The sequence below is a fragment of the Phascolarctos cinereus genome, unplaced genomic scaffold (genome assembly GCF_003287225.1).
Source record: "Phascolarctos cinereus isolate Bilbo 61053 unplaced genomic scaffold, phaCin_HiC Scaffold_726;HRSCAF=1367, whole genome shotgun sequence".
In the NCBI taxonomy this organism is placed as follows: Eukaryota; Metazoa; Chordata; class Mammalia; order Diprotodontia; family Phascolarctidae; genus Phascolarctos; species Phascolarctos cinereus.
This window is the reverse complement of record NW_027556098.1, coordinates 370,558,101-370,578,938: the sequence shown is the minus strand read 5'-3', so window position 1 is coordinate 370,578,938 and position 20,838 is coordinate 370,558,101. Positions and strand designations below refer to the sequence as shown.

General features: G+C 37.3%; 1 protein-coding gene across 15 annotated transcripts in view; it reads left to right on the top strand.

Moving 5' to 3' along the window:
* Positions 1 to 20,838, top strand: part of EPB41 (erythrocyte membrane protein band 4.1) — a 184,065-nt gene that overhangs the window by 54,020 nt on the left and 109,207 nt on the right. For all 15 annotated transcript variants that reach the window (XM_020983325.2, XM_020983330.2, XM_078145526.1 and 12 more), the window contains exon 2: positions 18,956 to 19,433. In XM_020983325.2, the coding sequence (XP_020838984.1) occupies positions 18,963 to 19,433 (471 nt within the window). In that variant the 5' untranslated portion in view covers positions 18,956 to 18,962. The remainder of the gene's footprint in view (positions 1 to 18,955; positions 19,434 to 20,838) is intronic.

Sequence of the window (20,838 nt, the reverse complement as noted above, 5' to 3'; positions counted from 1 at the left end):
ATTTCAGAGTAGAAGATTTCAAAAGTCTAGAAGAGATCATTGATTGTCCTTTTTACAAGAAAGGAAGGAAGAAGACATTAACCATTAGTGACCCATATAGAAAATTTTTCTTCTCTGTAAGATATTGATTCTTGTTATTTTTAATTTTTTTTTTCAATTAGCAAGTATTTATTCTTCTTCCAACATGACCTTAATTTAAAAGAAAAAACTTTTTAGCTGATGTATGTGCATTGGCCACTCCAAAAATCCATAACTCATTCTGCATCTTAAATCCTTTACCTCTCTGTTAGGAGGTAGGTAGTGCAGTGGCAATTAGTCCTCTGGAATCATGGTTGGTCATTACATTGATTAAAGTTCATAAGTCTTTCAAAATTGTTTGCTTTTACTATGTTGTATCCATATAAATTTTTCTAGTTCTGCTTATTTCACTTTGCACCAGTTCATATAGATTTTCTCAAGTTTCTCTGAACTCTATCCCTTGCATTATTTATTATGACAGGGTAGCATTCCATTACATTTATATACCATTATTAATCCAGCTATTCTTCAATTGATGGGAGTATAGGGAATGGTTGGTAATCCATCTAATTTGTCAGGGAAGTAGAATGTGTGACAGGGAGTAATGTGAAGCAGTGCTAAAAAGGTAACTTGAAGCCAGATTGTAGAGAGCCTTAAATGCCAAAATGTGATTTCATCCTAGAGTCAATGGGGAGCAGAGAAGGGTTCAGTTTGATAATATTAGTCATTGCATAATGTGGCTGTTATTGTATACAAAGTCCTCTTGATTCTCCTCACTTCACTCAGCACAGTGGTAGTTTAAAAATGGAAATCCTGGATGCTGAAGAGGTTGATGAACTAAGAGGTCATTGTATTAGAAGGTGGCATCAAAACAAATGCCAGAGTTATCAAGGATAAGGGCCAGACTGGAATGGAGAGAAAAATTGTGGCCTAAGTACTGAACTCATTGAGAAAAGAAAGAGAATGACCTGGAGGTCTGTAGGTGACAGCGACAATTCAGTACATTAATCAGTGGAGGAATCAGTCCTCCATTGGAATTAATGGAATTAATCAGTGGAGGAGAGGCTCTAGATTAATAGTGCCAGAGAGAGTGTCTCATAGTGCAGAGCAAGAAATATGCTGATTATTCTTCTTAACCAATTAAGGAGCATCAGAAAAGGAGTGTCCAGGATTGGAGAGTGTGGCAAGAAATGATGTGTTTTCTAGAGAAAACCTGGTTTTCTTGGGTTCCAGTTGTTAGAAAAAGTATGAAAGGATGAGTCTAGGTTGAAAGGGAATTTAACAGTATAGTGGAACTTTCAGTGGAAGGAGATAGGAAAGAGTTGGCTAGAGATAGCAATTCGAGAAGTGGTAGGAGAAGGAAAAAGGATTATTACCTTGGCAGATGACTATAGTAAATCAAAGGGATTGAGGAGGACCAAATGTGGGGATTTGTTAATAGTAATTATGATAATAGCTAGTATTTATATGGTACTTTAATGTTTGCAGAACACTTTACATAAGCTAACTCATTTGATGCCCATTAACAACATTTTGAAGTAGGTGCTATTATTATCACCACTTTACATATGAGGAAACTGAGGCATGGAGAGTTTAAGTGACTTGCTTAGGGTGATACAGCTAGTAAGTGCCTGAGACAGAATTTGAATTCAAGTCTTCTGACTCTGAGCCCAGCACTCTGTCTGTTTTGCCATATAGCTATCAGGGATTAGGGAAAGTACTAAGTATGGAAAGACTTAATTGGCTCAGAGGATCTAATTATAATTCTAGTGTAAAGATGTCCATGTCAGTGGTGTCTCCCAGATAGATCTAGATCAGTTGATCTGAGCAAGAAATAGGAGAGTCAGGATTAATTGGTGACTTTTTTTTTTTTTAGTCATTTGGGGTTAAGTGACTTGCCCAGGGTTACACAGCTAGTGAGTGTCAAGTGTTTGGTCTGAGGCCGGATTTGAACTCAGGTCCTCCTGACTTCAGGGCCGATGCTCTATCCACTGCACCACCTAGCTGCCCCCAACTGGTGACTTTTTAAGGTTTTAAACTGGACACCATGTCCTGCCTGTTATTACAAAAAACTGAGCATGTGTCCATTTTAAACCTCACCTTTGACTTTTGGTGGCCACAGCTAGAATGTGACGAAAGCCAATATTTCTAGTTATGTGAAGTGTGCCAGGTGTGTCCCTACCTACACTATTACTTCCTCTACAACCTTCCTTTATTCCCCTTCTCTCTCTTTGTTCCCCTCTCTTCCCTAGACCATGTCCTGGAGGAACTTTCACTCTAGGGTTTTGCTGTTCTGATTAGTGACTGTTTCTCCTAGAAGCTGTTTCAGGAAATTCCTGGCCACACTTCACACTGTAGGCTGTCTAGGTACTTTCTACTCTACTGCATGCCCCTTTCTGGAACCATGAACCATGAAAAAATCAACTCTATTATTGGTCCTACTTACCAGTGGCCCTACTTGTGGGCCATTGTTTGTTTTGTTTGTCTCATTAGAAGTTAAGCTCCTAGAGGGCTAGATAGGATAGAGCACCAGCCCTGGATTCAGGAAGACCTGAGTTCAAATCTGTCTTCAGACACTTGATACCAGATACTAGCTGTGTGACCCTGGGCAAGCCAATTCACCCCATTGCCTCGAAATAAAAAAAAAGTTAAGCTCCTAGGGGCCTGGAATTGTCTTTGCTTTTGTATTTTTACCAGTTACCCTTTACTATGTGTTTGACACATAGTAAACTCTTAATAAATATGTTTTTCTTTCATTCATTCATTCATTCTTCATTGCCTTTCTCCCTCACCTTTCTTATCACTTTAACCTCTCTATCTCAAGGGAGTTCAAGTTGTGGGTACCTAATGATTTAAGGAAGAGGCTTTGTAATAAAGTAGAAATATCATTAGACTAGGAACCAGGAGCTCCAGTTCCAATCCAAGCTTGGCCGCAAGCTATTTGACTCTTTCTGTGACCTTGGGTGTTAAGGTACTTCACTTTCTCTCTGTGGGCATCACTTTCCTCTCCTATAGAATGAGGAGGCTGGACCAGATGAACTTGGCAGGGGTTCTTACCTTTCTCATGCTGTAGACACAACAGACTTCCTTCGACAATCTAGTAGAGATTGGACCCCTTCACCGAATAATGTTTTAAAATGAATAACAAAATACAGAAGATTACAAAGGAAACCAATTATATTGAAAGTTATTAACATGTTAACAAAAACCAGGCCTCAGATTAAGAAACCCTACTTTAAAGTATCTTCTAACTCTGTAGTCCTATGTTCTGATAGTGAACATGACTGAAAGGAAATTAAAGTAGCCACTTTAACCCCCTGTTGATCAGGTAGCTGGAAGGTGGTCCAATAACTCTACTGGACTTTATAATAATGAAATGAGAATGACGAAGATGTAAGATGATATCTCACAGAGTTTTAACTAAGCCCCCTTTATAGACAGAAAACATCAGGTTTAATTTATGCTGGCCTTGAAGTATTGATAATATCATTAGGCACTTTCTATGTTGTGATTCCTTTCTGTTGTACTTTTAGTTCAAGTTGAGTCAGTATCATCATATCTCTCAGAAGAGTCTGTTGACTAGATAATTTTTCTGTTTGATATATGAATACAATAAAGCTGGGTTAAAGACTGATTTCCTTCTGTGAAGGAGGAAGATGGAAGTTGTACACCTGGTCTCAATCAGATTCTGTTGGATTTTCAGATGTACATGATTCAGAATAGTGGATACCTTAACTTTTTGACATGGTTAGAGAGCCCTACTTAAAAAAGAGAAAGATTGTGTAGTATTTCCCTAGATATTTTTCTTCAATAGAAAGGTTTTTATATTTCATAGGAGTGATTTTTTTTTCACTACAAGTGCATATTACAACCTCTCCTTCCTTTAGTATATAGTCTTATAACCTGTTGTGGCTAAAATTTCCTCATTTTGTTACCAGCCTTCTGGCTATGGGTTTCTTTGTACTTAGTTAGTCCAGTTCTCATGACTGATATACATAGTACCTTGCTGAGTCACACTCTGAGGTTTTCTAGCTTGGTGGGACCTGCCAGACTTTATGTTTGGCTGGCATGATATTCAAGAACATTGGGTTAATCTCTATTATAATGGAGAAGGACTTTAGTGGAGAACTTTAATGTCTATCTGGCTTAGACCTACTTTTCCAGCTTTATTTCATATTATTTTCCTTTGTGCACTCAGTTCTAGCAAAACTAGTTAATTCCTGAACTCAACTTTTTATGTCCTACCTTTATCTATTATTTAAAATGGTTACCTGTGTCTGAGACCCTTATTTTCTTTGTTCAATACTGAGCTTAAATGCCATCTCTTTCTGAAACCCTCTCTGGTCTGTCTTGTTACTGATCTTTCCTTCCTCAAATTATCTGATGTTTACTTGTATGCCTGTTGTGCTCACTGCTCATCCCTGCCCCAGTCTCTCCTTTCTCTATCCCCCCTACCACACAGTAAAATGTAAGTTAATATAAGTAAAATATAAAATATCTCTGAAGGCCTCGGGGACTATTTTTGTTTTTGTCTTAGTTTCCTTACAGTACTAAAACAATGCCATATACATGACAGGTTTTTCATAAATGCTTAATACATAATAGGTACTTTGTAAATGTTTATTGAATTGAATAACTGTTCCTAAGTGATCAAAGAGGGAGATGACATTTTAGAAAAATGTCTGTTAAAAAAAGGACTTCTATGATAAAATGACGTAATATTTGTAAAGCACTTAGCATAGTGCTTGATATATAGTAGGTGCTGTATGTTTATTTCTTTCCCCATTCCCCGGTGTCATAATTAAAATTAAAAAAAAATTCTATTAAAGGAGTGGATTTTAGTTATCTGCAAAAACCACTTATGGAATCATTTAATCTGACAGCTAGAAGGGACCTCAGTGGTCATTTGGTCCAACTTCTAGCTGACTGGGAATTCTACTATAACACCAACGGTAATCCAACCTCTTTTGGAATATCTGTAGTGCAGGAGTTCTTGATCTCTTTTTTGTGTTTTAGACCACTTTGGCAGTCTGGTGAAGCCTATGGACATCCTCAGTATGTTTTGAAATACGTAACATAAAATACACAGAATTACCAAGGAAACCAATTATATTGAAATATAGTTATCTATCTATCTATCTATCTGTCTGTCTATCTATCTATCTATCTATCTATCTATCTATCTATCTATATCTATCTATCTCTCTATATATATGTTTTTAGTTTTCAACAATCACTTCCATACACTTTTGAGTTTTAAATTTTTCTCCCTCTCTCTCCACCTCCCTCCTCAAGACGGCACACAATCTGATATAGACTATACATATACATTTCTATTAAACATATTTTCACGTTAGTCATGTTGAAAGGAAGAATCGGAACCAATGGGAGGAACCACAAGAAAGAAGAAACAAAATGAAACAGAAGGAAAAAAAGAGCAAATAGTATACTTCGATCTGCATTCAAACTTCATAGTTCTTTCTCTGGATGTGGATAGCATTTCCATCACGAGGCTTTTGGAGGTCCTTGCATTTCTGAGAAGGGCTAAGTCTATCAAAGTTAGTCATCATACAACATAGCTGTTATTGTGTGCAGTGTTCTCCTGGTTCTGCTCATTTTACTCTGCATCAGTTCATACAAGTCTTTCCAGGTTTTTCCAGAGTCTACTTGCTCATCATTTCTTATAGCACAATAGTATTCCATTACATTTGTATACCACAACTTGTTCAGCCATTCCCCAATTGATGGGCTTGGATCAATTCATAACTCCAACAATGCATTAGTGTTCCAATTTTCCCACATCTTCTCAAACATTTATCACAATATATATATTTTTTTAAAAGTTCACTGATCACAGGTTAAGAACCTCTGTTCTAGTGATGGAGAACTCAGTAGCTCCACTTATGAGGAACATTTAACTCTCCAGCAATGCCATGTAAATGAATTATCACAGTGTTTTGTTGTGAAAACTTAGCTGGCATTCTTTGTACACCCTAGACTCCTTTTAAACGTGAGTTTTAATTCTAACAGTATAGTATCTTATCTTCCATCTCTCCCTATCTACTGCCTCTTTTTCTGCTACCTACAAACATGTCCACATCTTGTTTGTATTTAAAAACCTTTCAACTGATTCTACCATGCATTTTAGCTATTGTCCTGTATCTCTTTTCTGCTTAGTGGGCAAACTTTTTTTCAGTTAGGCAGTTGGGGTTAAGTGACTTGCCCAGGGTCACACAGCTAGTAAGTGTCAAGTGTCTGAGGCCAGATTTGAACTCAGGTCCTCCTGACTCCAAGGCTGGAGCTCTATCCACTGCACCACCTAGCTGCCTCAGTGGCTAAACTTCTTGAGAAACTATCTACAATAGGTACCTTCACTACCTCTTCTCTTACTCTCTTCTAAGTTATTTTTTGTCTGGCTTTTGATTTCCTTATTCAATTGAAACTGCAACTCCAGTTAGCCAATAATCTCTTAATGGCCAAGTGTAATGGTTTTTCTCAGTCCCTGTCCTCAGTGATTTCCCTGCAGTATTTGTTGAGCACCTCACCTCCTGGATAATCCTTCCTTTCTTTTTTTTTTTATGACATTCCTCACTCTTGGTTCTCCTCCTCCCTGTCTTAATTGCTACTTCACTGTCTGCTTTGTGGTTTCTTCATGTCTTGCCTTGTAACTACAGTTGTCCTGCTAGGCTCTTTCATCTTAATATTCTCTTAGGTAATCATGTTATGAGTTCTGATAAATGTTAAATGATTTCTTTGTAGATGATTCCCAGGTTTATAAATCCAGCCCCAGCTCTTTCTGGAGCTCCATTTTCCCATCTCCATCTGGCTATTGGACATCTTGAACTGAATGTTGTACCATAGGCATCTCAAACTCAACATGTCCTCAACATTTTTCTAATGAAACTCTCCCCTCTCTATTACTGTTAACAAAACCACCATCCTCTTCTAGTTAACCAGCATCACAGCCTTGGTTTCATCTTTGACTCCTTGTTCTTGTTCATGTCACATATCCAATCTATTGTCAAATCTTGTTTCTCTTTTCACATCTTTCATATACTTTCTCTTCTCTCCACTCACACAGCCATGATACTAGTTGAGATCCTCATCATCTTGTCCTGAACTGTTGCAATAGCTTCTACCTGGTTTCCATGCCTCAGATCTTTCCCTCTCCTTCAGTCCACCCTCCACTTAGCTACCAAGGTGATTTTCCTAAAGCATTGATCTGGCCATATCACCCCCTCGTAGAGTTAGCTCCAGTGGTTCTCTATACTCCCAGGACCAGATAGAAAATCCTTTGATATTTGATGCATCTTCATAACCTGGCCCCTTTCCGCCTTTCCTGCCTTCTTACACTTTATTCTTTTCCATGTACTCTATGATCTAGTTGGGGCCATCTCCAGTCATCCTGATCTACATCTGGCCCCTGGACCCAGATGGCTCCAGAGGAGAAGGTGAGACGGGTGCACAGCCCTCCCTCACTTAAACCCAACTCCCTTACAAGTCACGGCATCATCTTCCTGATGTCATAGTCCTCTTCAAGAATGAAGGACCCCCCCCCAAAAAAAAAAAGAGTGAAGGACAAACCATAACAATGAGATCTAGTTATACTGGCCTACTTGCAATTCATCAGATGTGACACTGCAAACTCAGTGCCTGTGCACTTGTCCTCATGCCTGGGATACTTTGTTCTGTCACTTCTCTTTCTTAATTTCCTTCCCTTCCTTCAGGATTCAGTTTGTATGCTACCTTTTTCAAGAAGCCTGTCCTACTCCCTTCAGCTGCTAGTACCTTCCTCTTCCAGATTACCTTCTATTTATACTGTATATGTCTTGTATGTACCTACTTAGTTACATGTTGTCACCCCACTTAGAATATGTGCTTTTTGAGGGCACAGAATGTTTGTACCTTTCTTAGCTTCCCCAGTGCTTAGCTCAGTGCCTGGTACATAGTAAGTGTTTAATAAATGCCTGTTGACTACTATTTGAAGGGTTTTGCTTCTACTAGGGAAGTGTTTTTAGAAGGAAGATGAGGAAAAATTTGTGTTTAAAGTTGTCATACTATATGACATTGATTCAAGCTTTGTGGTCACCATAGAAACAACTTGTTGAAAACAGCATATTTTGTGTGTAAATTACATATTCCAAATCCACATCAATATGACAAATATAGTCATAACTGTAGTTATGATAGTCAGATAGTCAGAAAAAAGTGTAGCCTTTTAGGAAGTTATAGTATCCAAACAGATTTGTTGGAGACATGAAGAATCTCAGTGTTATATATTTATTTGGAATCTTTACCTGAAAGTAAAAAATCAGTTGGTTGCTTTTGTAGAAGTGCTAATTATCTGACCTCTTCTGTAGTTACAGAAAGTTGATTTTTGGGGAATTGTGTTGATGTGTTTCTATTAAAGATTCTACTTTTTAGTAGAAGTGCAAGATGGCCTTTTTTCCTTAATTCCTTCTTCCTGTTTTTGTTCAGACAGCTAGGTGGTGTAATGGACAGTGCTAGATTTGGAGTTAGGAAGACTTGAGTCTTAAGACATTTGCTAGCTATGTGACCCTGAAGCCATTTAACCTCTCTGTGCCTCAGTTTCTCCGTCTATAAAATGGGAATAATAATAGCACCTCCTCCCAGGGTTGTTGTGAGGCTCAAATGAGATATTTGTAAGGTGCTTTGCAAACCTTAAGGTGCCATATAAAAGTTGTTATTTCATTCAAACTTAAATCTAACCTTTGGCTATACAGGTTAGCCTTCTTTCATATTCTATTTACCTCACATTTCCTATGTTCCCCTTTTTCTTTCTTCCCCTAATTTTTTCATAAACTCATAGAATGTGGATGGAAACTTTGAGATCATCCACCTAGTCCACTTTCCTACTTAACATGACTTCTTCCTGGCAGTTTCCATAACAGGCTGCCATCTAGCCATTGTTATCTACATAGAATAATAGGGTTGTATATTTAGAGCCAGAAGGGACCTTAGAATTCATCTAATCCTGAAGCCCCAAAAAATGAAATGACTTGCCAAAGGTAACATGAGTAGGATCTTAGGGTCACAGATCTAGAGCTGAAAGGAACTTCAGAGATCTAATTTAGCATCTCCATTTTGTAGGTTGAGAGACTGAGGCCCAAGGCCACCCAGGTAATAGGCTGCAGTGGTAGTTGTGAAACCAGGTCTTTTGACTTTAGAACCAGCACTCTTTCCACTGTACCTCACCATGAGGCAGTGCTTTCCATTCATTGTAGGATAGTCCTGATTAGAGCCAGAGGGCCTGAAACAGAATTCCAGTAGTGCTGGAAACTGTGACCTGGGCCAATGCCTTCATCTGTCAAGTGATCTCTCTTCTAGCTCTACATTGAAGATCATAGGATTGTTAAAAAATTTTTATGTCGAGGCAAAATCTTTCTCCATATGATTTTTGCTCATTTACTCCATTTCTGTCCTATGAGACAACAATTTATATATTTGACTAGCATAGAGTACAGTGAGATTTTGTAACCATCATCTGTACATTATGCTTAAAAGTAATGTTGCTTAAAGTAGCTGTATACTTCCCTTGCCTTGTGAAGTCAGTAGAAGCTTTTTTTTGTATCTTTTTTTTTTTAACATGAACTGCTGTTCTAGACAGCAAAGATTCTCTGGTTTCTCTGCCCAAGGTTAGCCCTAGACTTTAGGGCTGTCAGTGTGAACTTCTTGGGGGCAGGGACTACTTTTTGCCTCTCTTTGTATTCCCAGCACTTAACACAGTGCCTGGCACATAGTAGGTGCCTAATTAATGTTTACTGACTAACCAGTGTCTATTTGCGAACCCTAAAGTTGGTTGCCTGGTGTGTTAAAAACTTGTTTTTAGTGCTGCCATTGATGGAATTTGAAGTAATGTATATAGGAGTTTGGAACTGATGGGAAAAATATAGAAAATCTGTTTTGGTTGGTCTCTAATTATATAAAATTTCTTCAGTTTGAGAGTGTATTTATACCTGTCTTCCACTTTGAATGGAATTCCTCTTGCATATAGCAAAGGGTGTTATAGTCTAGTCTTTTCCTCTTCCTACTCCCATATAGGATTCCTCTCTGCTACCCCCACCTCCCAAGCTCTCCCACCCCATCTGCCATTTCTTGAGACAAGAATTTTCTTTTTCCTTGGGGAGTTGTTATTATGGTATAATGGAAAATGCTTCAGAGAGGAGCTTGGCCATTAACTGTCTGCTGGATCTTGGTTAAGACTGAATTCTATAAATTTTGAGTTTCCTCATCTATAAAAAGAAAAAGGTTAGACTACTAGCTATTCTCCATAGACTCTCTTAGTTCTGAAATTTTATGTTTCTTGTCTTTCTTACCCTATTTCCTCCTTTGGCAATCCTGCCTGTCTTTTACCATCTCTTTGATCACTTTTTCCCTATCATGTCTGACATTTGTATAGCATTTTAAGATTCTTAAAACAATTCATGTACTTCCTTTCATTTGATCCTGAAAACAACCCAGTGAAGTAGGTACTTGAGAGATTATTTTCCCCATTTGCTCAAAAGAAGAAAAGCCTAGGGGGGTTTCAACCTACTCACTATCACACATCTAAATGTCAGAGTTGCGTTTTGAACCCAGGTCTTTCTGATTCCAAGTCCAAATCACTTCCTCTCTTGGCACTGTTTTACCAGCTTAGTTTGTAATCATTCATGGCATTCATCTCATAGTGCTTTTATCATAGTTATTTGTGTACATGTCTTATTATTATTATTTTTTTTACGAGTAGATTGGAAACTCCTTGAAAGGGGGGACTGTTTTCTACTCTTTGTATTCTTCACAGGTGCTAGCATAGAATAGTTGCTCGATAAATTATGTATTGAATAAATGAATATTCAGTAAGCTATGATAATTTGAGGACAGTTGAAAGCTAAATAATTAAGTACAGCAGTTCCAGAATTTGCAGATTTTAGGGGAATAGTCTTTAGTGGTGCCAATAATGCTGTTTGGGAAACTATAACATGCTAAATAGCAAGCATTAATTGAATATCCTACTATGCTAGGTTCTGGAGGGAGATGAAAGAAATAAAATATCCTTCTCTGCTCAACCCTTGGCTTTACAAAACTCATTTGACTGATGTCACCAAGCTCTCACTGTTAGAAACAGATGTGTGTTTATTACCGCATTGAATATAATTCTAGGGTTTAGAGAATTGGGAATGAGGTGGAGCATGAATTCATTTAATGCAGGTTCTTCTTTCAGGGATAAAGAACTGAAGTTTAAAAAAAACCCTCAAAGACTAACATGTAAAATGATACCTTGCTATATTGTGCATCCAGAAAACAAAACAAAACGAAACCCACCATATTATCATTTTATATAGGAAAGCTCTATTTGTAGAGAATTTAGCCTGTTTATGCTGTTTGATTTTTTTTATCATAAACAGCAATCACAAACATTCCAATATAGAAGATAAAAACGGATTGTGTATTAAACTGTGAACTTATGTTGTATATAACTTGTTTTCAGAAGAATATGTTAGCTTTAACAAGGTAGTAACAAAACTGTCCTATTTGTGTTCCCTCCTGAACCTTTTGTTTTTCCGTGTATTTTTATATTGCTGTTCTTCACTTTTTTTCATCTCTGTCACTTCTCACTAACTCATTCTTTCACCTCCCTACCTTCTTGTTGCAGATAGGTGAGCAAAACAAATCAACACATCAATTGCATCTATCTGTATGTTACATGTATCTTATTATTATATGTTACACACACACACACACACACACACACACACACACACACACACACACACACACACACACACACACATATATATTCCAAGAGGCATGCTTGGACTATTGCAGTAAACTGATGGCTGTTTCCCTGCCTCCAGTCTCTCCCTGCTACAGTCCATCCTCCACTCAGACTATGTCACTTCCTTACTTAATCAACTCCAGTGGCTCCCTAGTACTTCAGGATTAAATATAAAATCTTCTGTTTACCATTTAAGCTCTTTCTTAACCTGGCCTCCTCATCATACCTTTGCATTTTTTCTTACACTTTACTTCCTTCTACGTATCCCGTGATCTACTGACTCTGGCCTCCTCAGTCTTCTTCAAACAAGACACTCCAGTCTCCCCCAATTCTGATCATTTTCCCTCACTGTCCTTTATGTTTGGAATTCTCTCTCTCCTGGTCTTCACCTCGTGGCTTCCCTGGCTTCCTTCAAGTCACAGCTAAAATTCCGTCTTTTAGAAGCAGTGTTAGCTGCTCCTCCCCTTAATGCTAGAGTCTTTCTTCTGTTTATTATTTTTAATTTGCCTTGTATATATCTTATTTGTACACAATTGTTTGTATGTTGTTTCCTGTATTAGACTGTGAACTCCTTGAGAGCAGAGTCTTTTACCTTTCTGTGTATTCCCAGTGCTTAGCACATTGTCTGTCAAATAGTGGGCACTTAATGATTATTTATTGACTGAGTCTTTTGGAGTTATGATTTGGTTACTGCATTAATGAGAATTCTGAGGTCTTTCAAAGTTTCTTCCTTTACATTATTTTAGGCATCCTAAAAAAATTCTCCTGGTTGTTTATTTTTTTTTCTGCGTCCGTTCTTGTAGGTCTTCCATGTTTTTTTCTGATTTCTTCATAGTTGTCATTTCTTATAGCACAATAACATTAGGTCATATTCATATGTCGCAATTTGTTTAGCTGATCACTTTGTTTCCAGTTCTTTGCTACCACCAAAATGCTAATAAAATCTATTTGCATAATTGCATTGTTTCTCTTAGTCCTTGACCTCTTTGGCATATATGCCTAGTATAGATGCTGCTAGGTGAAAGGGCATTTGCAGTTTGGTCACTTTTTAGGTAGAGTTCCAGATTGTTTTCTAGAACCACATCCTTTCCTGTAGATAATTTACCCTGTCAATTTGGAATGTCAAGGCTGTGGTTTCAGCTTCGGAAATGACAAATTTACTTGGTTATTTTAAGACAGACTTGTCATGATAAAGTCATTGTGAATAAATAGTGGAAGTTTTACATAGCAGAAAGAACACTGAGTCTAGAAAGGAACTAGATTTGATTTTTATTTCTGTTATTACTACCTATAAACTTGTAACTGATCTTTGGCAAATCACTTAAACTTTCTGGATCTTTGTTTCTTCATCAGCAGAGAGAAGAGTTTGCACTTAGTTGACCTTGAAGTTCCCCTTTAAGTTAGGTTTTTTGTCTATGATCTTGTGAGTGGAGATGGAGTTGTTGTATTTAAATTTATTTTTCCTGACCAACTCCTGACCAAGAGGTAATTGGATATACATTTAGTCTGGTTAATTTGCTCTATTCAATATCCTTATTTTTCATTTTTGAAGTTATTTTTATAAATGCTGTTGTTGCTAATGTGTGCTTATGTGGCTGGGAAAAAAATCTTTCTGTGAAGATTGCTTTTTTAATAGGCATGGTCATTTTCTAGCATGTGATAATGTGTAGGTTGTGACTCTTACACATGGATATTTTAGCAGTGGAAAAGCAAAACACATTTTGTTTTAGAATTGTTACCAATGATAATTCCTTCTATATGAATTATCATATAGTAAACTTCTAAGCATAGTCTGTAATATGCTTCCTTCTATATGAAAGCATATTACAGACTATGCTTAGAAGAGGTTTTCTATTTTTAGATCAGAAAAGTCTTATAAACTGAATAGATCGACTTACTGTGCATTTATGTTCTGCTCTTATGAAAGTATGATTAGGAAACCTCCTAAGAATGAGGATTGAATGGTTTTCTATTTGTTGATTTTTTTCAGCTTCTGTAATGTGTTAGTTATCCATGGAAGATCCTGTTGAAATCTATTATCTAAGGAGTCATCTGTGTTGAGATAGCTTTGGCTATTTGTGGTCAGAGCAGAGATCAAGATTTGATGTTTTGAAATCCAGTGTTAAACAATTGCTTGGAATGTTCCTTTGTCAAATTTTGTTTAGGAAGGAAAAAGTAAATTGGATTTCTAAAATCAGATTTGTGTGTGTGTGTTCCAGTTCTAGAATATTTTGTGGTTTTCCAAGATTTTGTGCCATCTCTTAATTGGGTCAGGTTTCTACAGACTCTTAAAGTTTACGAAGTGTTTCACCCACAACAGCCCTATGAAAATGATTGTCCCTGTTATAAAACAGGAATGAGGAAACCAGGGCCCTGAGACATAGATTGAATTGTTTGGTCATACAGCTAAGTCAGGTTTAAAGTTGTGCTTAGAACTCAGATCTCCTTAGAAGGGAGGGCAGATTAAGAGAAGGGGTACTCAGAATGCATGCCATCTTGGGATGGGGGGAAGGACAAGATGGGGAGAAAATTTGGAACTCAAAATCTTGTGGAAGTGAATATTGAAAACTAAAAATAAATAAATTAATTTAATAAAAAAAAAAAAGAACTCAGATCTCCTAATATTATACTTTATGCTTTGCTACAGTTGTGTATGCAAATTAAAAATAAAATAATTAAATTGATCAAGCTATATAATAGTCTTACAACTCTTCACATTAAAAAAAAGCCTCTCATATGCAATATATCCTCCTTTGGGCCACTTGTTTTCAGGATTTGACATTGCATTTGCAAGATCTTGACAAAACAACACTTTTGTCACGTTGGGCACTATGTATGCCTGTGATAATCTGTTTTCCAGTGTCTAACCTTGATAGCCCATAGGCTTTTCACAGCATTGAAGAACATTTATCTCCATTTCTTAGATAAAATTTTTAAGCCTTTATGACTTGCAGCATATTGCATGTTTGTGTTGCAAAAGCCTATCTCTATTTCAGAATTTCTTATAATTCTGAAACAATTCCCCAATATATTTGTCAGTTCATCATTTTCTCAAAAGGAACAAGTCTTTTAGTTCCACTAAGAATATGACTCACAACCTTCTTCTGAGTACAAGTTTTATAGCCTGATGAAAACATGCCTAGCTCTTATGAGCTTCCTTGGACTTTCTCAGACAGTAGTTTTGGAATAGCTTTGAATTTAAAAAAGTGAAAATTGCCTGGTCCTAACTTCCCACTCTGGGACAGAGTAGGTGCTTAGTAAATGCTTGTTGGTTGGTTGATTCAGTACTCTAGTCTTTCATGAGAACAAAAGGCAAAAAACAATGATCTTACTGTTATTCTAACTTCGAGATTCCTATGTAGCACTGTTAAGGAATCAATTACTCAGTCAACAGCCAGCTGTCAATTCCCTTTGCTTGTTTTTTTCAGCATTTAGTTGGGCTGTTTCACAGTTAGTAGTCAATCGCTTCTTATATCTACATTACTGATTCTGTTTCCCTGTGGGCTTGAATAATGCTTGAAATTCTTGACTCTTCCACATCAACAGCCGCTGCAAGATCCCCAGCCATTATTGGACTGCGCTCGTGAAGTTCTACAGTCTTTGCATGCTTTTTGGAGTGTTATTCATTCTCTGAAAACACAACAAAAGAGAACAATAACACCCCTATGTGTAGCACAAAATCAAATACTCATCTGGCCAGGAGCTAGCAAAAGGTGGGGAAACCAGCTTAATCCAATTTCACCTGGGCAAGGTCAGATACTCTGAGTCATCCTAGGGCTAGGAGAAGGTACAAACAGAACAGATGCTGTCATAAAATAATACCATATCAAAATTATTGCTTGTCACAAGTATTTTGCACAACGTTGTTTTTAGGAGGAGGAATAAAACCATCTAGACTATGCCCTTTGCCTACTTTCAATGTATCAACTTTAATCAAGAATCTAAAAACATAGTTATTTCTTTTGTCTTCCATGGGGGTGATAAGCAGGCAAAAGTTGTGGGGGTTGTTATATATTCTCTCTTCATTGATTAGATTACAAATTTGGTGTACTGATAGTATTTCAGAGTTAGAAGCAGCATTAGAGATTATCTACTCCAACTCTGATTGTATCAGTGGAAAAACTGAGAGTCAGAGAGTATGGAAGTAACTTGCCCACGGTCATATAGAAACAGCTAGCACTAGACTCCAGGTGTCCTGATTCTTGTGGTTATTTTTTCCACTATACTAACATGTACTGAGAATATCAACAACATGCCAGATGTTAGGTAATTTGTAATAAAGAACAGTTGTCAACATGAGTTTCACATTAAACTTATTGGTTCTTGTAGACACAGAGGTGGTCAAATCTGACGGAACAGTTTGTCAACTACTCATGTAATGATGTTCAGTGACATTGAAGGTTCTTTTTTGGAATGATCTTGTGATTTCATCTGTGTAGGTAACTCCTAGTTACTCAATCAACAGGCATTTATTAAGCATTTAATATGTTCCAGAACTATTCTAAGTGTTAGGAATACAAAGGTAAAAACATAGTTCCTCTATGACCAAAGGGCTATAAGACTATGTATACTCTTTGATCCAGCTATACACTACTAGGTCTGTTTCCCAAAGAGATGATAAAAATTGGAAAAAGACCCACATGTACAAAAATATTTATAGCAGCTCTTTCTGTGGTGGCAAAGAATTGGAGATTGAGGAAATGCCCATCAGTTGGAGAATGTCTGAACAAGTTGTGGTATGTGATTGTAATGGAATACTATTGTGCTATAAGAAATGATGAGTAAGTGGATTTCAGAAAAACCTGGACTTAGATGAACTGCTACTGAGTGAAGCGAGCAGAACCAAAACATAATACACAGTAATAGCAACACTGTGTATATCAGCTATGATGGACCGATCCAAGACAATTCCAAAAGACTTAGAATGGAAAATGCTATTCACATCTAGAGAAAGAACTGCAGAGTCTGAATGTAGATGGAAGCATACTATTTTCTCTCTCTCTCTTTTTTCTTTCTCGTGGTTTTCCCCTTTTGTTGCAATTCTCCTTTCACAACATGACTAATGTGGAAATATATTTACTATGATTGTACATGTATAACCTATGTCAGATTGCTTGCTGTCTTGATGAGAGGGAAGGGGAGCAGGGAGGAAGGGAGAAAAATTTGGAACTCAAAATCCTATAAAGTTGAATGTTGAAAAACTATCTTTACATGTAATTGAAAAAAAATAAAATGCTATTAAGTGGGGGGCAAAAACAAAAACACGATCCCTGCTCCCAAGGAGCTCACATTCTGATAAGGGAGACACAATAATGTGTATACAAGATAAATGTAATGGAAATGGAAGATGATCTCAGAAGAAAACCACTGGGTGGTGGTAGTTGAGATAGGAGTGGAGAGAAGATATCAAGAAAGGCCTCCTGCAGAAGATGGGATTTGAGCTGAGTTGTGAGGGGAGCTGGGGATGCTAGGAGGAGGCCGTGAGAGAACATTCTCGATGGGAGAGATAACCAGTGCAAACTCGAGTAGGGGTGTGTGTAAGGAATACATCGTAGAGAGAATACATGGGGGAGACTAAAGTGTGACAAGACTGGAAAGCTAGGAAGAAGCCAGATTGGGAAAGGCTTTCAATCCATCCTCTACTCAACTGCTGCTTTGGCAGTTGAGTTAAAGATAGATTGGAGTGGGAAGAGACGTGGTGCAAAGAAAATCAAGTTAAGAACTCCTGTCTTAGGCAACTGCCTGAAGTACTGAGAAGTTAAGTGATTCGGCAGGGTCCTAGAGCCAATATGGATGTCAGAGGCAGTACTTGAACCCAGATATTGCTGCTCTCTATCCAGTATGCTTTCATGCTGTCTGGTGGTTAATTAGTCATCCCAGCAGAGGAATTTTGATAACTTTAGTAACTAGTAGTACAAACTATGCCATCTTAAACAACTTTATTAAGTTTTCGTGCTTGGAATTTTTTTTAAAGAAGGAGTTGAGCAGATGGAATGATAAGGTCACTAATAGATAATCTAGATTAAAGGCTGCCTGCCTTTAACTGAGACAACTTCTAGAAACTTTGTGGTTTTCCTTTCTTCACCCCCCAACTTCTTTTTTCTTTTCTTTTTCATCCTCTTCTAATTCTTTCTTCTCTGTACTCCTTCCTCTGCTTCTCCACTGTACTTATGACCGATACCTGGCTAATTAAATCGAGAAACTAGAAAGCCACAAGTTTGCTATGTGTGAAGTTTAAAAATTGTCTCTCCTGAAGGGGTATCAACATTTGTCCTCCAGATTTTATTCTTATCTAATGTAGATCAAATCCTAAAAATAAAATTGTTGAAAAGAGAGGATTTTACATGATAAAAATTTCAAAATTTGACACTTTTTGAAAGTGTCTAGAGTTTGGTATTTTTACACCGAAACTGAAATTAAACTCTTGCAAAAGTTGTATTTGTATCATTGTGTTAGCAAATCTGGTATTAAATGATATGTAGTCTGTAGGTTCTCTTGCTATTGTGGCATTCTATTCATTCTAAGAAATTTGTACAAAGTGATAATTGAAGGAATAGGAACTATATAACTGCATACCGCTTCTTTGGGGCTGTGAATTTGGGAAAACTGAGTTCCTGAAAGTGTTATCCCTTCCTATGGTTGTTCTTTCCTAGAATGTATGAATGAGGAACTTAGAGGATAACCTGATAGTGAAAAGAGTCTAGTGTCTGGTAGTTCAGATGGTCTGGGTACTAGTCTCAGCTCTGCCATTAGCTACTCTTTGGCTTTGTGCATGCCACTCAGTCTCTCAGGACTCAATTTCTCCTTTTGAGAGGCTTGTACTAGGGTCTTTTTCAACTCTAATGCTATATGATCTGGATCTGATTTCAAGTGACCCTCTCCCTCTGTGTCTTTACCAGCTTGAGGTATACTAGTTTATATAAGATGTATCAATGAAGAGATGTTTATATGACTTAAAGCAAAATCTTGTATTTAGCATCTGTGCCTTGCTGATAATAGGTATATAACATGAACCATAAACACCTAGAAACTCAGGAATTGGGGCTGGGTGCTTAGATTTTATTTGAGGTTTGACCATTAGCAGTAGTAACAACAACGGTAGCATATTTTACTCAAAACTTTTTTGTTAAATATACCTTTTTTTTCACTTTGTGTTAACAGGTACATCATGACAACAGAGAAGGGCTTAGTGGCTGAGGCCGAGAATCCACAACACCAACAGCAGAAAGAAGAAGGTGAAGGAACCACCAGAACAGGAACACAACAGGCTCAGCTGGAGGAATCATCGCAGAAGGCAGCCGAGGGGATTAATCATTACGAACAGAAGCAGAAGGCTTCCAATGGGGATACCCCTTCACACGAGGACTTGAGTAAGAACAAAGAGCGGACATCAGAAAGCCGAGGCCTGTCCCGTCTGTTCTCCTCTTTTCTCAAGAGGCCTAAGTCTCAAGTCTCCGAAGATGAAGGCAAAGAAATAGAATTAGCTAAGGATAAAAGAGAGGGAGGTCAGAGAGAAACAGAGTTTGGAGCTTGTCTTGATGAAGAGATCCTTTTAAAGGCCCCCATAGCTGCCCCTGAACCTGAACTTAAAACAGACCCATCTTTGGACCTTCATTCTTTAAGCAGCGCAGAAACACAGGTAACAAATGGGGAAAGAGTTAGGGAGAATGAAGATAACTGATATGTTTGACTTTCATTGTCTGGAAGCATCTTGTTTGGCTTCTTAATTAACTTAATAATCATAGCTGATGTTTTTATAGTGCTTTAAATTTTCAAAGCCCTTTACCTTCATTAGCTCTTTTGGATCCTCACAAGAAGTAGAATAAGCCAAGGTGGAGGAGGTATTACCCTTTAGTAATAGCCTCATCTCACAGATGAGGAAACTGAGGTACAGAGAAGTAGAGGGACTTACCACGATCACTGAGATAGTCTGATTCAAATTCATTTTTTTCCTAATTCTAAGTCTAGCATTTTTTACTGGCTACTTTTTAGCCAGATAACCCCGACACTCTCAACTGAGTAGTCAGGTATTTGAGGTTTTATTTTGTAGAAGTTAGGTATAACATAATTTGATGGAAACTCGATAACATCAGGAAATATTTTTTCTCAAATTTTTATTAAGCTTTAACTATTGCTATAAAATGCTTTTTCAGAGATAATGAAGCCAAACCTAGGTCTTGAAGTGAGAGGAAAAAGGTGGGATGGTCTAGAATTTGTATTATTTGAAGATTATGGAAATGGAATGGTTACCAGCAAATATAGTCCTTTCAGGAAAACCTACTTAAAGATATTAGAATAGTTTCATGCTTTTCTAAAAAGGGATGAAATGCCTTTATTTTTCATTCTTTCTTCTCATTTGGAATATAAGCCAATAATACATTATCGTGGAGAATCCACGTTTTCCTCCCCTGTATAAATTGTTTCCTACTCTCATTTTTTATAACATAGGACCCTCGTTGATATCCTAGCATGAAGTTACCTCAGTGAGTATGTTTTTGCTCATTTGCTCAATAAAATGTGGATAGTCCTGATTATATTCTGGAAATTGCACTTGAGTTTTTCAGTCTTGATTTCTTTTGTTCTAATTCTCCATCTTCTAATTCTTTATATGTAAATTGGAAGTTACTTTCTGAAAAATTCCCCCTTCAGGATGTGAGAATGTTGTTTATGTCACCTTGAGAGCCTGCATGTTTCTATGTGTTGTGCTCACTAAACCCTAATGGTACATTTTGTTTTTTAATCACTTTTATTTTAGACTATTTCCATGTCCTTCATGCGTGTCCCCCAACCAATAGACAGTCCCTTCATGGCATTTGTTAAGGGCTTTCCATATGCCAGCAGTGTGCTATGGCTATAGAGACCAAAGAAACAGACTCTTTCCTCAGGAAGCTTACATCCTTTTGAGGGGATACAACATGAACATTGATAAGTAAAGCAAATTACATATAAAGTATATTTAAAAATATGAACCAGTTGGGGGGATGCTGTTATCAAGAAAATGTATCATAAGCTATAAAACTATATAAAAGGGAGCTGTTACTAAT